General features: G+C 44.9%; 3 protein-coding genes across 7 annotated transcripts; 1 reads left to right on the forward strand and 2 right to left on the reverse strand.

Annotated features, from left to right (window-relative positions):
* Positions 1-675: 675 nt before the first annotated feature.
* Positions 676-5,192, forward strand: LOC6625403 (nucleolar and coiled-body phosphoprotein 1). 2 transcript variants are annotated; one of them, XM_070209799.1, is made up of 3 exons: positions 676-1,524; positions 3,575-4,158; positions 4,317-5,192. In XM_070209799.1, the coding sequence occupies exons 1-3, from the start codon at positions 1,064-1,066 to the stop codon at positions 4,886-4,888; spliced, it is 1,617 nt and encodes a 538-aa protein (XP_070065900.1). In that variant the 5' UTR covers positions 676-1,063; the 3' UTR covers positions 4,889-5,192. The 2 variants fall into 2 exon arrangements, with proteins under 2 accessions (XP_070065900.1, XP_032292007.1); XM_032436116.2 differs by having other exon boundaries at positions 677-1,524; positions 4,305-5,189.
* Positions 5,193-5,297: 105 nt separating this feature from the next.
* Positions 5,298-11,006, reverse strand: Tsp47F (Tetraspanin 47F). The gene is made up of 3 exons (XM_002050107.4): positions 10,317-11,006; positions 6,157-6,345; positions 5,298-6,090 (listed from the first exon to the last, which is right to left on the reverse strand). The coding sequence occupies exons 1-3, from the start codon at positions 10,389-10,391 to the stop codon at positions 5,620-5,622; spliced, it is 735 nt and encodes a 244-aa protein (XP_002050143.2). The 5' UTR covers positions 10,392-11,006; the 3' UTR covers positions 5,298-5,619.
* A 643-nt stretch (positions 11,007-11,649) lies between these two features.
* On the reverse strand, positions 11,650-16,545 carry Sod3 (Superoxide dismutase 3). Of its 4 annotated transcripts, XM_070209800.1 has the most exons (6): positions 16,462-16,545; positions 13,564-13,632; positions 13,040-13,496; positions 12,954-12,975; positions 12,141-12,362; positions 11,748-12,062 (listed from the first exon to the last, which is right to left on the reverse strand). In XM_070209800.1, exons 1-5 carry the CDS (start codon positions 16,528-16,530, stop codon positions 12,146-12,148), a joined length of 834 nt encoding a protein of 277 aa, XP_070065901.1. In that variant the 5' UTR covers positions 16,531-16,545; the 3' UTR covers positions 11,748-12,062; positions 12,141-12,145. The 4 variants fall into 4 exon arrangements, with proteins under 4 accessions (XP_070065903.1, XP_070065901.1, XP_070065902.1 ...); XM_070209802.1 differs by lacking the exons at positions 11,748-12,062; positions 12,141-12,362 and adding an exon at positions 11,650-11,692; XM_070209801.1 differs by lacking the exon at positions 12,141-12,362.
* Positions 16,546-17,003: the final 458 nt, after the last annotated feature.

A 17,003-nucleotide genomic window follows, 5' to 3' on the forward strand; every position in this document is an offset into this window, starting at 1 on the left:
CAAAGGATTATAATCAAATTCCAACAACGAAACTCGATTGAATAGAGGAGATTTCTCTGTGCCTCAGTTACGATCTTTTATTAAGAAACTCATCAGCAATTGTATCATAAGGTTCTTCAATCTTATTATGTATACCCTGTAACTGACAAATGGGGTATAATGTATTTATAAAAATGTGTTTAAGAGGCCTCTCTGACCCCATAAAGTTTATATATTCGTGATCAGCATCAAAAGCCGAGTCGATCTAGCCATGTCCGTTCGTCCATCGATAAGAATCGATACCTAAGCGTCAAGGCAATCGATAAGAATCGATACCTGAGCTTCAAGGCGAGCTCTAGTCTGTGACTGAATTGTGATCTTGTCGAGCAGCCCTCGATGCGGCGTTGCCTGCACGTGTGCGCTCCGGCGGAAATGGAACAAACAGTTCAGTGGGAGTCAAGCCGAGCGACAGCCGAGCCGCTGCACCGCTGGCGATGGCGCCGCTTCCAGCACGGACACGGGCTAGGTAGTGAGTGCGGGTGCGGGCGTGTGTTGGTGTTGGTGGTGGTGGTGGAGGGGGTGGAGGGGGGCGTTAGCAACGCCCATGCCGCCAAGTTGTTTGTTGGTTTGTTGACTTGTTGGCTTGTTTGTTGGCAACATGACGAAGCTGCTCCAAGCGGTCGCTTCATTCACAAAACGCAGTTGGCGCGCGGCAGGCAAACAAAGTGGACGTGGAAAGTGAGAGCCACCCGAGCTGGAAACTGGAACCTAAGGCGGCATGGTGAAGGTGGACGCCTGGCACCTGGCCATAACAATTGCAAATTAGCTCCAAGTGAAAGTTGACGTCAACTCAAGTGGCAGCCGCGCCGGTTCGTGACTGTAGCCGGTTTTTGTTTTCGATTGGGATTCGAGCCCGCAACCCGCCCAACGCCTTTGTTGACAAAGTTATTGCCTGGCTATTGCCTAATGGCAAAGTAATTGATTTGCATTCGATGAGGATGTGCGGCAATTGATTCTCTGCTGAAACATTCGCACAGCAGTCGGCTTTTGGCCATCAAACGGAATACCACACACACTCCTGGCCATGTCGTTGTCCGTGGCAAGCCGCCGTCGCTACCAGACGACAACAACGTCGACGTCGACGTCGACGTCGACTGCGTCGCTGGCTGTGCGCAAGCAGCACTCGCTCATGGAACCGGCCAGCCACGTCCATGGCGTCAGCAGATATTCAGCCCAGCAGCGCGGCTATTTAACGCGTGGCCTCTCCGTCGGCCGCTCCATTGAGAACATTCGCCAGAAGCTGTACGCGCCCAGCCCGGCGGGCCGCCTGAGCCGCCAGACATCGCTGGCCCTTGACGAATCCGCGGCCAGAATGGCGGGCCGGCTGACGCCCTCGCAGCCAGAACTTGGCATTCGATTGAGGGACAAGAGCCTGGTGGCCTGGTCATCAACATCCACTCTGCAGAAGACGCCGCTGGCCGCTGGCGGTGGCCAGAAGCAGCGGCTGCCGCAGGAGCAGCAAGAAGCCCAAACAGATACAGAAAAGTGAGTCAACTACTAAGCACCCTTTCCAGTTGGGGGCATGTCTGGGGTGTATCAATGGGGAGTGCTTCCGGTATATTCCTGGTTTATATACCTCGTACATTCCAGTTTCCCTCAAACACAAGCTCACAATCAATTTTGTGACAAGTCAATATAACCAGGAAGAGCGACTCTCTCAAGGGCAGCTGTGCGTTTTAGTAGTCCCATATATATGCAAAATCCTATCGACATCGGCCAACTATATCATATAGCTGACATTCGACAAAGAAAGTTGCTGCATAGATAACTTATATACGAGATATCTGGACAAAACTCGACATTAACTATTTTCCCTGTGCTTCTTACATTCGAGCAAGGCATTTTGAGTATTATGCAAAGGTTCTGTCTGCAAGGGTATTAAATGTTCGGCATGCCTTCACTCACGATTAATAATGCGTTTAGAGTATGCAGGTGTGCATAAATTCCGATCAAATATATATAGAAAAATCTTTATGGAGTCTGAGCTGTCTTCTCCTATGTGTGACACATTTCGCGTATGTTATACTATTTGTAATACTTTGAGTATCTGCTAGTTTATATTACTCGTCCGACTCAATATTGTTCATGTAGATACAAGCAATTAATCAACAACAAGTGTTCGATTAAAATTAATCAACTTTATAAAAAAAGCTGACATCATAAAGTATTGTTATAGAAAACATAATTGTTCTCAGAGATATCTTCAAGCTCACTTTCATTGAATTGCTTTCGTTTTGTGGCCAAAACAATGTTATCAATTATCGTTCGTTCTGTATTCTGTATAAACACAAAAAGTGGGATTGCTTATATTATTATACTGCACGATCCTGATTAGATAGACATGCTCCTCTGTCTCTTCGTCTCACATAGTATACCTATAACAAGTTTTTATTTTACATCGAATTGAAGAAATGTTTTTTTCAAGCATATCTCGAAAGTTAGAAGAGCTAGAGAATTGCATTTGGCTAGACTCTGGTATATGGAGTATAAGATTTCTAATTTTTCACATCTTCTATGCGTGCCTCTCCTGAATTTGGAGGAAAGCCCCCGCTTAAACAAAGTTAGATCTGCTACATGCATGTTTTTGTATCAGCGCATGTGAAATACTTATATAGATTAGATTAGAAAAATGCTTATTAGAGATACAATCTCTAGATATTTGCACATGTGTAGATACTTACATACATAGATGGGCAAAAGTTAAGGAAGTTTTGTTTTGTATGCCAGAATGTCAAGAATCAGTTTGACCTTGTCAAGTTTGCAGCTCCACATGCGTAGAGCTTATTAACATATAAATGCATATTTTTATATTCGCATAAAACGAGCTGGTTGCCCTTCACGCGCTCCTGCTCGCAACGCTGCTTCATAAATAAATATGCCTAAATGACACTTTCGATGCTTTGCGCAATTTGCATGCTTGACGCCGACATCAAAGTTTTACATGTTTTACGACTGACATGCGTTCGCGGATCCGGCTCGGGCCTGGAGACGTGCTCGAGTGCGGGCCACCTTTCGTGTCACTCAGGCACCACGTCGCGGCACAGTTAAGTCGATCACCAGGCGAGCGGAGGATTAGATAGCCAGAGCTGCGAGTGTAACTGTAACTGCAACTGTAGCTGGAGCCGCGATTGGTTCATTGAACTTTGGCCCGAGGCACAGCTTTGCGCTGAACAACACATATTTTTTGGGCGCGAATTGTAAATGTAATTGACATGGTTTCGTTTTCAAATTCGAATGCACACAAACAGCAAGACAGACAGACTGAAGCAGGAGCTTGCTGCCTAGCGTGTGGAGGAGGAGAAGGTGGGGCAGGTGGGGCGGGTTTTAGGCGTTGCACGAATTAATTTCTATTTCGGGCCGCAATGTTGCATGCGGCCGATTCGCATGTGGAATCGAGCACAGCATAAATTGCAAACTAATGCCGAATAATTTGATTTAAATTTAGCCTAGCCCGAGTAGGTCACTCGGTCAGTCAATCAGTCAGTCAGTCAATCAATCAATCAGTAAACACTCATATGCTTTCTTGATCCCACAGCGCCAAGGCGGACAAGAATCGCATCAATCTCAATATTGTGCTGGCCCAGACGATACGCGCCACCAACGAGCAGGAGCCCAGCCACAGCGACATTGACAGCGCCACGGAGTGCAGCGAGTTGGCCAAGGAGCAGAGCACCGCAGCCAAGCCGACCATCACTGAGGCGAACGTCTCGGCCGCTTTGACCGTTCAGCGGCGTCCGCCCTTGGTGCGCGCCATGTCCGCGCCGGTGCGCATGGACGAGAGCAGCAAGAGCGCCCTTGCCACCGCCGCCAGCAAGCGCAGCCAGCAGAAGCTGCGTAGGCGCAAGATCTTCACGCGTGCCACCTCCTCGGTGGCGGTGCCGTCCGATAACAGCCCCATGCTGAGCACCGATGCCGGCGGCTCCAGCAAGAAGGCTCTCAGTCGCACGCGCAGTGTCATTGCGCCGGACGTTATCACCCTGGTGTCGCTTCTCAGCTCCGAGGGCAGTGACTCGGAGCGTGAGGAGAACTCCCCGGCCTCCAGTGAGAAACAGCCGCCGGCGGCATTGCAGCGCAGTCCGCAGCGACGGGCGCCTCTGCTGCGCAAAACGGGCAAATCGGGTAAGTGCAGAGGGCAAATCCTTGTTCTTGTGGGCAGAGATAGAAAAAGGGGAAGGAGAGAGAGAGAGAGAGAGAGGGAGGGAGAGAGTGAAAGTTAGGAACGTTGTTTAACCAGGCTTAGTCAGATGGACTAACTCTTTTTGCAGTCTCGTTTCAAGACAGCTATCCGCCCACCTTTCAACTGGCCTCCAAGGAATACTCGCATATGATCAGGCGCGGATCGATTGCCCCGCTGGCTGCGCGCATTCGCGCCAATCGACCTCCGACGGCGCCGCCCGTCTCCATTTTTCTCAGCGAGCCTGGCAGCGAGTCGCGTCAGCGACAGCAGCAGCAGCAGCAGCTCTCTGACTCATCCAGTTCACCTTCTGAGGAGGACAAGAAGGAGAACAACGCGGCCAACTGCAACGTGCAGCAGCAGCAGCAGCAGCAGCAGGAGTACAATTTTCCGCTGTACGTGTGCAGCATCAAGGAACGCGAGTGCTGGAAGCTGCACCAGAAGATGTGCGCCAAGGGTGTTAGTGTCAGCTATGATACCGTGCTGCGGGGCATGTTGACGCCCACGGAATTCCGCCAGTTCCAAAAGCAGCGCGAGCACGAGCAGGCCAAGGCCCAGGAGGCCGCCGATGCGCAGGCCGAGGCTGACGCTGCCGTAGCCGGCGACAAGGAAACCAAGAAGACGCCAACAACGGCCATCGAACGCCTGTCCGAGTCCCTGCTGCAGAGAGAGTGAGCACGGCAGAGCGCACACGGCCGAGGACCAAGTTATGCATTTGCCCCAAACAAAAACCCATTCAAGCCCCTTTCCCGGGCAGATCTTCATACGTAGAAGTAGCGTGCACTCGTTAAACAGCTACGCACCCAGCTGAGTCACAATCCGAGGATGCATCCTGTTGTAGTTGTAGTTGAACTAGAGTCGCCAGTTCATGCTTGAAGACGCTGTGCAGGCCAATCGCAACTGAAATTAGCTGAGAACAATAAATTGTAGACACCAAACACAATTTCTTGGAGCAATTCAATTGTTTTATTCGATAATAATTCGTATGCATATAAGTCAAAAGATTAATTCATTAATAAATTGGAGCTCGCAGACATTGTCAAGCTGATTACCCAAAGGTAGGCTGGAAAATCAAAGGGAAATCAAATGAAATGAAATTTAGTCAAAGTCTTTTAACTTTTTAGCTTTTCAACTTTTGTGAGTTGTTGCGTTTTGAGGTAAGAGGAAGGCTCATTGGAGTTGATTTCCTGGACTAGTTGTTAGTAGATAGAACCAAGTTCTATTTGTAGCTTAAGGTGTTGCCCTCTCGATGGGGGGGTTGTAAAAGTTATCCAGAGCGGGACTTAACTTCTGGTAATGCATAAATTGACTAGGGAATAAAATAGGCTCATGCATATATATTTAACGGACTGACATGAGATCCATATTGAGCTTGAGATTAACTAGATGCTTGGTGGGAGTTGTGCTTAGTTCGCTTGGCGCGCGTATCGTATGGCGGAGGCCAGATAGCAGGCGAGGACTATGCCCAGGATTTGTATGAAGGCGATGCCGATGCCGACGCCAATTAGGATGACGGCGTTCTTATCGATGCGCTCCTTGAGCTTGCCGACGCAGCCCTCCTGGAAATACTTGTCCTTGCCAAGGGCCGGCGATTCCGTGCAGTGTCCGACGGCGGCATCGATAAACTGCGGCTGGCAGCAGCTGGCCGGCAGGGTCTTGTTCAGGCTGAGGGCACGCCAGTCGGCGGGCGTGTCCACGCCGCAGCACATCAGCTTGCGCTGGACATTGTCCCAGGCGATGCTGTCCTCGCTGTTGGAGCGCTTGATCGACTCCTGCAATGAGTTCTTCAGCATGCCCTCCAGATCCTTCTTAAACACGCTCGCCGCAATGCCCACGGCCAGCTCCACAATAAAGATGATGGCCAGCAATACGGCGTACTGTTGACAGGTGAGTAACAGGTAAGTTGTGTGTGGCTAAAAGTGTGTGTGTGTGTGTGTACGCACCGTTAGGAGCAGAGTGGGCGATTCCTTGATGGCGCCAAAGCAGCCCAACGAGGCAATCAGGAAGATGACCAGTCCGGTGACAATAAGCACAATTGGCGGCGCCAGGACGCGTCCCTCCACAAAATGGTTGAATTCATTGACATCGGCCAGGACGATGGCTCCGGCCACCAGTATGCCAAGACCGGAAAGCTGCAACACACATCAATCACATAATTAAACAGAGCCTGGCCATCGATTTTCTTCAAGCAGCGGCAATTATATGGCCCATAACTAATCCATGGCACAATTTGTTTAATGACCCACCCAATCAAAACCTACGCATTTACCCGTATGACTTGGCTTTCGTGTTTTTATTTGTGTTTGCATTACTAACTCTAATTGCCTGATAAGGCATCAACTGCCACTGCCACAACCTTAGCCAAGTCAATGGCATTTCCATGCCGTCATTTCTTTTTACTTGTTGTTGTTGTTGTTGTCGCTGCTGGTCAAAGCAAAGGCCGCAGCCTTGTGGCATTGAAAATTGTGCTGCCTACTTTTGTGCGCGCCTAACAAATGCAAATTGTCCACTATCCATTATCCACTATATCTTATCTGATATCCATTATACACTATATATATATATTATAATATATACTATCTATTATTTACTTTATATTACCTTATATATTATCTACAATACATTATCCGCTATCCATTATCCACTATAAATTATCTGCTATACATTATCCCCTATATATTATCCACTATTCATTATCCAACATATATTATCCACTATCCATTATCCACTATATATAACCTTCTATACATTATCCCCTATATATTATCCGCTATTCATTATACACCATATTTTATCGTATAATCCATTATCCCCTATATATTATCTGCTATTCATTATCCACAATCCACTATCCATTATTCATTATGACCTATTCAATTATCCATTATCCGCTGCTTGTTATCAATTATCCATTACTGCCATATATTTTAATCATAGCTAACTACATGCTGTTCATTTACATTATTAACATTACACGTAATATTTTCCTGCCAAATAATTTCATCATGTTTTTAAAAAGCAACTAACTACATGCAGTTTATTTAAATTACACGTAGGTTACTTTATTTTGAAGCACGCCATTTCATCTAATGACAAGTAAAACTGTCATTTTTTATCGGTCATCATGTGGATAAGTAAATGCATATGTTTGACCTTAACCAAAACTGTTAAAAATAACGAAGAGCGGCAATTTTCTGTAAGCCGAAGTGTAAATACTCTTTCTAAAGCAGCCGATTCGATAGGGACTTGCAGATGTGGTATGAGAATTATTGAGTAATAATATATCTATTTATTACTCAATTAGAAAACTGTGAAACTCGTTGTCTCTGAGTTAGGTCAAAAGAAATAGAAAATGTTCAACATAAGAGTCGCTTTTGGAACGTCATATCTCCACGCGGAGTTCTGTCGTTTTGGAACGTCATATCTCCGTGCGAAGTTATGTCGTTTTGGAACGTCATTTCTCCGGGCGGAGCTATGTCGTTTTGGAACGTCATATCTCCGCGTGGAGCTATGTCGTTTTGGAACGTCATATCTCCGCGCGAAGCTATTTCCCGAGATATTAAAAAAAATCATTGATAAAGTTTCGATTTTCGCACCGACCGCGATTTTGAAAAAAATCGTGATGATTTGGAAGGTCATATCTCCGCGCGGAGTTATTTCGTTTTGGAACGTCATATCTCCGCGCGGAGTTATGTCGTTTTGGAACGTCATATCTCCGCGTGGAGCTATGTCGTTTTGGAACGTCATATCTCCGCGCGAAGCTATTTCCCGAGATATTAAAAAAAATCATTGATAAAGTTTCGATTTTCGCACCGACCGCGATTTTGAAAAAAATCGTGATGATTTGGAAGGTCATATCTCCGCGCGGAGTTATTTCGTTTTGGAACGTCATATCTCCGCGCGGAGTTATGTCGTTTTGGAACGTCATATCTCTCGCGGAGCTATTACTAGAGATTTTAAAAAAAATAATCGAAAAACTTTCGATTTTCGCACCGACCCCGATTTTGAAAAAAATCGTGATGATTTGGAAGGTCATATCTCCGCACGGAGGTATGTCGTTTTGGAACGTCATATCTCCGCGCGGAGTTATGTCGTTTTGGAAAGTCATATCTCCGCGCGGAGTTATGTCGTTTTGGAAAGTCATATCTCCGCGCGGAGTTATGTCGTTTTGGAACGTCATATCTCCGCGCGGAGTTATGTCGTTTTGGAACGTTATATCTCCCCGCGGAGTTATGTCGTTTTGGAACGTCATATCTTCGCGGAGAGTTATGTCGTTTTGGAACGTCATATCTCCGCGCGGAGTTATGTCGTTTTGGAAAGTCATATCTCCGCGCGGAGTTATGTCGTTTTGGAACGTCATATCTCCGCGCGGAGTTATGTCGTTTTGGAACGTTATATCTCCCCGCGGAGTTATGTCGTTTTGGAACGTCATATCTTCGCGGAGAGTTATGTCGTTTTGGAACGTCATATCTCCGCGCGGAGTTATGTCGTTTTGGAAAGTCATATCTCCGCGCGGAGTTATGTCGTTTTGGAACGTTATATCTCCCCGCGGAGTTATGTCGTTTTGGAACGTCATATCTTCGCGGGGAGTTATGTCGTTTTGGAACGTCATATCTCCGCGCGGAGTTATGTCGTTTCGGAACGTCATATCTTCGCCGGGAGTTATGTCGTTTTGGAACGTCATATCTTCGCGGGGAGTTATGTCGTTTTGGAACGTCATATCTTCGCGCGGAGTTATGTCGTTATGGAACGTCATATCTCCCCGCGAAGATATGACGTTCCAAAACGACATAGCTTCGCGGGGAGATATGACGTTCCATAACGACATAACTCCGCGCGAAGATATGACGTTCCAAAACGACATAACTCCCCGTTAGTTATGTCCCGTTAGTTAGTTATGTCGTTTTGGAACGTCATATCTTCGCGGGGAGTTATGTCGTTTTGGAACGTCATATCTTCGCGGGGAGTTAAGTCGTTTTGGAACGTCATATCTCCCCGCGGAGTTATGTCGTTTTGGAACGTCATATCTTCGCGGGGAGTCATGTCGTTTTGGAACGTCATATCTTCGCGGGGAGTTATGTCGTTTTGGAACGTCATATCTCCGCGCGGAGTTATGTCGTTTCGGAACGTCATATCTTCGCCGGGAGTTATGTCGTTTTGGAACGTCATATCTCCCCGCGGAGCTATGTCGTTTTGGAACGTCATATCTTCGCGGGGAGTTATGTCGTTTTGGAACGTCATATCTTCGCGGGGAGTTATGTCGTTTTGGAACGTCATATCTCCCCGCGGAGGTTTGTCGTTTTGGAACGTCATATCTTCGCGGGGAGTTGTGTCGTTTGGAACGTCATATCTCCGCGCGGAGTTATGTCGTTTTGGAACGTCATATCTTCGCCGGGAGTTATGTCGTTTTGGAACGTCATATCTTCGCGGGGAGTTATGTCGTTTTGGAACGTCATATCTCCGCGCGGAGTTATGTCGTTTTGGAACGTCATATCTCCCCGCGGAGTTATGTCGTTTTGGAACGTCATATCTTCGCGGGGAGTTATGTCGTTTTGGAACGTCACATCTTCGCGGGGAGTTATGTCGTTTTGGAACGTCATATCTCCCCGCGGAGCTATGTCGTTTTGGAACGTCATATCTTCGCGGGGAGTTATGTCGTTTTGGAACGTCATATCTTCGCGGGGAGTTATGTCGTTTTGGAACGTCATATCTCCGCGCGGAGTTATGTCGTTTTGGAACGTCATATCTTCGCGGGGAGCTATGTCGTTTTGGAACGTCATATCTCCGCGCAGAGTTATGTCGTTTTGGAACGTCATATCTCCGCGCGGAGCTATTACCCGAGATATTAAAAAAAAATCATCGAAAAAGTTTTGATTTTTGCACCGAATTCGATTTTGAAAAAAAAAACGTGATGTAACCCCTTGCCATTTTTTCGATTTGGGTCAAAATTTTGAATTAAGCACTTATGATAAGAAAGGAATTTAAGTATTACAGAAAAAAGTCGCAATAACCATGCTGTCAAAATGCGAAGCAGCTGAAGCTTATTTAAGATTTTCTATATTCAAAGATCTTTTTTCCGAAGATCGGTGAACTTTTCACTTACCGCAAATAGCACATTGAAGGCAAACAGAACGTATTTGATTAAACTGGGGCCGCAGGCGCGCATTTTGATTCTCATCTAATAATCGAAGGTGTCCGTGTGCGATAAAAATAACCTGCCCAAGTCGTTTCTGTAGTGGGTATTCCAAATTTAGAGCACCTTTGTGTTGATGAGAAAAGCTGATAAGTATGCTGGGATTTGGTTGTTTTGGGAGCGCGCGCGTCTATTCGAAATGGCGTTGCGATTGGAACTGACCGCTAGCTGTTGGCCAGGCTAATGAGGTTGGCAACCAAGTCGGCGGCTTGTGTTGTGGCCACAGCGCCACGGCTGACAACCAACGGGAAACACTGCGGACCCAGACCCAAGCCGCCTCTGGTCATTACAATGGCCAGAAGCTAAAGTAAAAGTGAGTGAAAGTCTTTTCGAGGAAACCATAGCCCGTTCATGGTGCCTATTCAGGCCATGCGATTAGGGCCTGACCGTTGGAATCGGAAGAGGGAGCCGGGTCTTATAACCCATTTTGTTGATTTACATGTAGCTCCTACTAAGGCGCCAACAACTTTGACCAGCGGCTGCGCAAAGTTCCCAGCTTTCTGGGTCGTCTAGGGCTTCCGCAGGGGAAGCCAGGGGGGAGTGCACCAAGTCATTGCACTCATTAGGCGCACTCGACATTCGTAAGGCGCACAGAAAGCGCGAGTATAATAGCACAATACATGCACAGGTGCGACATTCAAGAATTTACCTGTAAGGTTCAACTGTGTGACACCGCAAACTATTTGCGAGGGTTGCCCATAAGCTTATACGCATACTCTGGATTGTATTACTCAGTCCAATACCCTTTTATTTAGTTGATTGACATGAAATGATAGCTAAAAAACATATATGGGAATACCTTAAACAATCTATTAATTGGAACTTAATCAGTTTGGAAGGCCGTCTCCTCTTTTAAGAAAGATAGTTAACTTCTGTGCTACAGTTGAACAAATAAATGTTTACCTAAGCGCAATATATCAGGCAATATAAACGGGTTTATTACTGGGTAATCGACCCGCCGACGTCATAATACTAAATAAATTGCGTGATTTCATGTGAATAACGAAGCGAAAGTTATAAATGCTATTCATGAAATAAATACCAGACTGTGCGAATAATTAAAGTACGCTGGAATTCAAGAGTTGGCACCTAGAAGCATGCCAAGCTCTGTCATCATCCGTGCGGGTTGCGGCTGGGGGGTTGCTGTCACAAGGCTTGGGTTGATTTTAATGTTGCGTGTTGGCCTCTTTGTGTTTTGTCCAGGACACAAATGTCCGATGGTGCTTGGCAATTTTCTTGGGCTCCTGCTGGCTCCATCTTATCGGGTCGCAGAAATCTCGGCTGTGCTGTGGAATTTGGCAATGTTTATGGGTCACGAGTGTGCCCAAAATGAAGTTAGAGTTCTTTTCTTTATATATGGCATAACAATTTCGATTTTATTTCCAATGAACTTCTCAGGCGATATACAAGCAGTTTAGTAGGTCCTTGGACTGTGTGCTCTTGATGCAATGGGGAGTATTTGAAAAACATTTAAGTACTGTATGGAATACGATATGAGTGCGGATTAGTTATCATTATGTAGTATTGCTTCGTCACATGCCGCCCCTTCACAGTCCGCGCGCAATGAGCAGACCGACTACGAATGCCACAATGGACAGGGATTGACCCAGTGTTCCGGCACCGTTGTCGCGGCAGGGCCATTCGTCCACATCCGACCTATAAGTAGAGTTATGTGGTTAGGACACGAGTGTATCGGCCAATGGAGAGGGGTGCGGGACTGGACTGAACACAAACACAATTCACAGATAGTACGGATATGCGTATGGATAGGGATGTCGCAGAAGTGGATATATAACATGATCGTGAGGCTGATCGTGCGGCACGTAAAATGTGGGCTGATTTGCTCGATGACGAGTTCTGTGCAATGCGGATGCTTGAAGTAATTGTTGTTGTTCTTGTTGTTGTTGTTCAGGTGGTTGTTGTGCTGTCGGCTGTTCGTAGTATGAGGCAAGCGTGCTGCAAAAACAAAAGCAGGCCCAGCAGAAAGTGGAGCAGATTGAGGCACATGAAGTTGAGAGTGTGTGGAAATGGTGTGGAATGTGAATGTGGCTAATGAATGAACTAGATGAACTGTTAGCTGGCTTCGATCACAGGTTAAGCAAACACAATTAGACGAATTGGATGGCTTTTCATTAGCATGGAACATTCTAGAGCCTAATCAAGTTAGTATCAATATAAGTACATAAAATACAAAGCGCAGAGCCACCCTTCAAGCCACAAACTCAGCAATAGACGTTTATTTAGGCCTACAATAATATTAATGACAGGCACAGACACACATGCATACACACACATGCACAGATACAGCTACTGAGAGGGAGTAAGCCGGATATAGCCAGTCATTCAATATGTGAATGTATGTATAACAAATGTGGCGAATGATGAGAGAGCGTGTGTATAACAGTTTTAGTTAATTTTACAGTTAGCATTACAGAGAGTACAGTGGTAAGAACACAATAGTTTATTAGCTGACACAAATTAGAGAAGTTATTTTTTTTTATAAAGAGACATCAATTGAGTTCATTTACGAATTGCTCGGATATTTACTTAATGCCAATAACACCGCAGGCTGCAAAGAGAAAGGGTATTTATAAGTATTTCGATTCGGACGAGAAGTATATTCAAGTACGCACCAATACGGCCGCCCGCATTGCCCGTCTTTTTGGAGTCCGTGTGGTTGCCCAGGCCCAGATCGTCCTCCAACTCGTGCAGCACCACACTGCGTCCAATAATTGTACGCTGGCCGTTTAGGCTGATAACCGAGTCCGTGTAGGTGATGTCGATGGTCCGGCTGGCGTTCACCTCAATGTTGCCCAGATCGCCGACGTGACGCACCTCGTGATGCGGTGCGCCATGGTCCACCTTGTCGGGATTGTAGTGTCCGCCCAGGCTGGTGCAACCGTTGCTCAGATCTCCCTTCTCGTGAATGTGGAAGCCATGCTTGCCCTCCATCACGTTCTCCAGCTGTATGCGCACATGGACGCTCTGGCCGCAGTCGTTCTGGATGAAGGTCACGTTGCCCTTCACCTGCGTGTTGTCCGACTGCAAGGGCCCGGTCAAATAGGCAATCGCCTCCATGGGCGTGTTGCGCTAAGCACGATTGGTAGAATTATAAAAATTAACTCTATGTATTGCTTATTTATTTGCTTGCACTTACCGTCTGTGCACCGGCGCTCAGTGTGGCGCAGAGGGCCAAGGTGATGGTCAGAAGATGAAACATTTTGGGCTGCAAGATAAGATTGGCATTAGAAGAAACCCTCGAATGGGACTATGCTAAGTACACAAACACACAAAACACTCGCATATCTCATTTGCAGTTACGTCAGATAACCCAGGTCTGACAGCGCTACCTTGATCTATGCTTGACCGTGCCGCCCCCCCACCCACATGCCGCCTTAACTTGCCGCTAGTTTTTATTCAATTGAGAGACGAGCGCACTCTGATTACTGGCAAACACACGAGCATATACAAAGTCATCCGGCTTTTTGGAAATACTTAATTCAGAGATGATCTCTATATATATCAGATCACTGCAGGGAACGCGATCACTGCTATAAAATTATAATATATAAATATCTATACTTGACTAAGTCGAAGGCTTCAGGAAACTGGCAAGACCCAGACCTAGTTCTGGTTGCCAAACGACAATTGGCTTATTCTTGAAAATATATAATATAATATGTAAAAATTTGTATGTACTTGGTTGAATTAGATTTTCCCTGAGCGGCTGTTATATTTTCTATTCTGTGATATTGTAAACTTAAAAAAAAAATTTGAACTTATTTATTTGTTATTTTAAAATTACAATCTGAATACGGACAAGTTAAGTTAAAGCGTGTTGGGTACAAATATATATTTTTTATTTATTTATTCAGAAATGTTAAGAATGTTGAATGAAAACGTGACTATTTGAAAATTATTTAACTTGACACATGTGCATGGGAAATATTTGTAGCTTGTTATGAATCTTGTATTCAAAGGAATGCAACTATATAATTGGCATATATTCGATTTTTGGAAATTATAAGTACTGTTATTTATTTGAGAGCGCACATCTCTATGAAAGCGCCATCAGCTGTTTGTGAGCTCGGAAATGTTGCATTGCCGTGTGTGCGGAATTGAAGCGCCTAACCTCGATTTACGATACGATTTGTGGGTCATGCACTAATATATTTAGTATGTTTATTCTATGTACAAGCAAATGAATATAGCCTTTTTCACAGGGTTAAGTGCGGATGGCCAACAAGTTGCCGTTGCCGTTGCCGTCGAAGGCCAATCAACAATCTCTTTTTGTACGCACTTCTCAATTAATTTATGACTGTTCATTACTTAATGAAACGTAGGAGATGTGTATGGTTTATGGCTTGACACATTCATAAGCAAATAAATATTTGATAATTCTCGTTTATCTAGGGCTTATCACGGCCCGCTCTGGAGCATATGCGCAGCCAATACTTGCCACTTCAACTGGGTTGCACGTTCAGAAGTTATTTGCCCGGACTTCAATCTCGTTGTTGGCACGCAAATCAATATTCTCACGGATAAGATAAGTTGTTTTTTAGTCTAGCTGTACCTGAGCACTGAGTGCGTTCTACACAGCACCTAATTTCTGAATGCTATTCACTTAAATTCTCGGCCAATTGTCGTGTGTATCGAATAGGTATTATTAGGGTGGCTGGGCCTAACAAAAATGTCAACAATGATTAATGAAAAATTAATGAGCTAAAACGTTTGCTGACCACTCTCCGTTTCGTTGCCACTAGCCAGTAACTACTGTAGCTCTAATCAATCGGTTGTCAACGATTTGCAAGTCACCTGCGGCAGCCCCTAATCATCAGCATGAACTACTTCAAACTCAATTGACCCTATATAAAACGACTTACGCACTATAATACAACACTCGCTAAAATTCGCAACGAGTTTAAGCTTCGAGCAAATCAAATGAGCAGTTGATACGAGAGCCTGCATAAAATGATCAGGGGGCTGCTTGAAATATTATCGCACATGTTGTCGTTTATATCTTTCCGGCTTTTGTATATCGTAGACTGAATTAGTCTAATAAAAAATACTTAGTAGAAGTCACTAAACCAATTGTCACATTACAAATTTTAATATTATGTGAGCGAATTAACACCTTTTGAATTTAGATGTGTCTCTTCAACTTTTCTCTCATAAAATGCTCAATCGAACGGATAAATTTAACTATGCAAAATTGGTATATCTATAGCTATCGCTAAATGCCGCTATCCCAACATGCTAAATAGTGATGCACAATTAGCGTATACTATGCATGTTGATAGGCAACTGAAGTGACCCTGAATTTCAGATGATTGTTCACATAGGAAATCTCAGTTCCCAGCTCTTTCCGACTTGTTGTTATTTAGACAATACAATGGATATGCTGTATTTCCAAACCCCAATTAGCACACAGTAAAATGTTTATATTTTAACTAACTAACAAACTGCAAGACTGATGTCAACTGCCGGACAGATAAGATCGGAAGAGCATTCGTCTTATGTGTGCATATCATATTGTAAACAATATATGTTTCGCTTATACGGTATTTTCTCGAATTCGGGTGCAAGAGAACCGTTAAAGCAAAGCAGCGGCAGATCGACTGCAGCTTTGCTTGACTCGTGCTTGTTCTTTAAGCTGCTACTTTCGGGATCCACATATACACACATGTATTTATGTAGATATATGTATATCCGTATAACAGGTTACAGTAACCCACACAAGGGCGGACCAATGAACGCGAAAATTGAGGTATTCTCTGTACTGTTTAAACTGCGTATGCAGCTCTGCGAAAACTGGTTTTGATTATTGTTTCAGTGAACAATTATAAATCGAATTTTCAGAAGTGTTCTTTTCGTTAAACGTTCGAAGCAAATGCTCTTGCGCATTTATAACCAGGTGCAGTTATTAAAAGTTATTTTGTGGAAATTTATTTAGTTTTAATTGTGTTGTGTGCGCTTACCTAGTTTGCAGCTGTTGCTTGTTCTCTTTGTATTTATTAGTTAATTGTAAACTGATTCACAGCTATACTAAATTCACCGCTTTAATTGAAGTGCAGCGTTGCGTTTGCTTGAAGACCTGCGAAACAACTGATTTTAGCTTTGGCATTGCCAGCGCAAGTTGGCTGCGTACCTGAGCTTTAATGCGAGATTGTGACGCCGACGCCAACGCCGACGTCGACGCCGACGTCGTGGGTGGCAAGACACGAACAACGATCGTGCGCTATCGTTATCTTCGTCCGGCCATGCTTGCGTTTACTCTCTCGCTCTGTCTCTTGCAGCTACACACGTGCTCGCTCGCTTACACAGCTTACAGTTAAGGGCTCTCTTAGCTTATCTGTTTTCTCGACTTCTCTTCGGGCTATCAGATCTCAAATGTGCATTGTCATATTTAAGAGGTGCTGTAATTCTTAAATTAATATTTATGAAAATATTCAGAAATTATACATGTGCTGTAAAACACAACTACGTGAGTTCCGTTCAAATACTTATCATTTGGCCATGCTTTATGAATGAGGCGAAATGATCGTGCTCTCAGGTCCGATCTACTAAATTCCTTTTGCTATGGGAACATAGCTTAGA

This window comes from Drosophila virilis, chromosome 5, assembly GCF_030788295.1.
Source record: "Drosophila virilis strain 15010-1051.87 chromosome 5, Dvir_AGI_RSII-ME, whole genome shotgun sequence".
Classification (NCBI taxonomy): domain Eukaryota; kingdom Metazoa; phylum Arthropoda; class Insecta; order Diptera; family Drosophilidae; genus Drosophila; species Drosophila virilis.

Bases quoted from the DNA above. Each gene is read 5' to 3' on its own strand.
- LOC6625403 (XM_032436116.2), top strand. From the start codon at position 1,064: ATGTCGTTGTCCGTGGCAAGCCGCCGTCGCTACCAGACGACAACAACG. The intron at 1,525-3,574 runs GTGAGTCAACTA...TTGATCCCACAG, and splicing joins GCCCAAACAGATACAGAAAA to CGCCAAGGCGGACAAGAATC. The intron at 4,159-4,304 runs GTAAGTGCAGAG...CTCTTTTTGCAG, and splicing joins GCGCAAAACGGGCAAATCGG to TCTCGTTTCAAGACAGCTAT.
- Tsp47F (XM_002050107.4), bottom strand. From the start codon at position 10,391: ATGAGAATCAAAATGCGCGCCTGCGGCCCCAGTTTAATCAAATACGTT. The intron at 6,346-10,316 runs GTAAGTGAAAAG...TGTGTGTTGCAG, and splicing joins CCTTCAATGTGCTATTTGCG to CTTTCCGGTCTTGGCATACT. The intron at 6,091-6,156 runs GTGCGTACACAC...ACCTGTCAACAG, and splicing joins CGCCCACTCTGCTCCTAACG to TACGCCGTATTGCTGGCCAT.
- Sod3 (XM_070209800.1), bottom strand. From the start codon at position 16,530: ATGCCAAAGCTAAAATCAGTTGTTTCGCAGGTCTTCAAGCAAACGCAA. The intron at 13,633-16,461 runs GTGAATTTAGTA...CTTATCTTGCAG, and splicing joins GCTGCACTTCAATTAAAGCG to CCCAAAATGTTTCATCTTCT. The intron at 12,976-13,039 runs GTGCGTACTTGA...TTCTCTTTGCAG, and splicing joins CAATGCGGGCGGCCGTATTG to CCTGCGGTGTTATTGGCATT.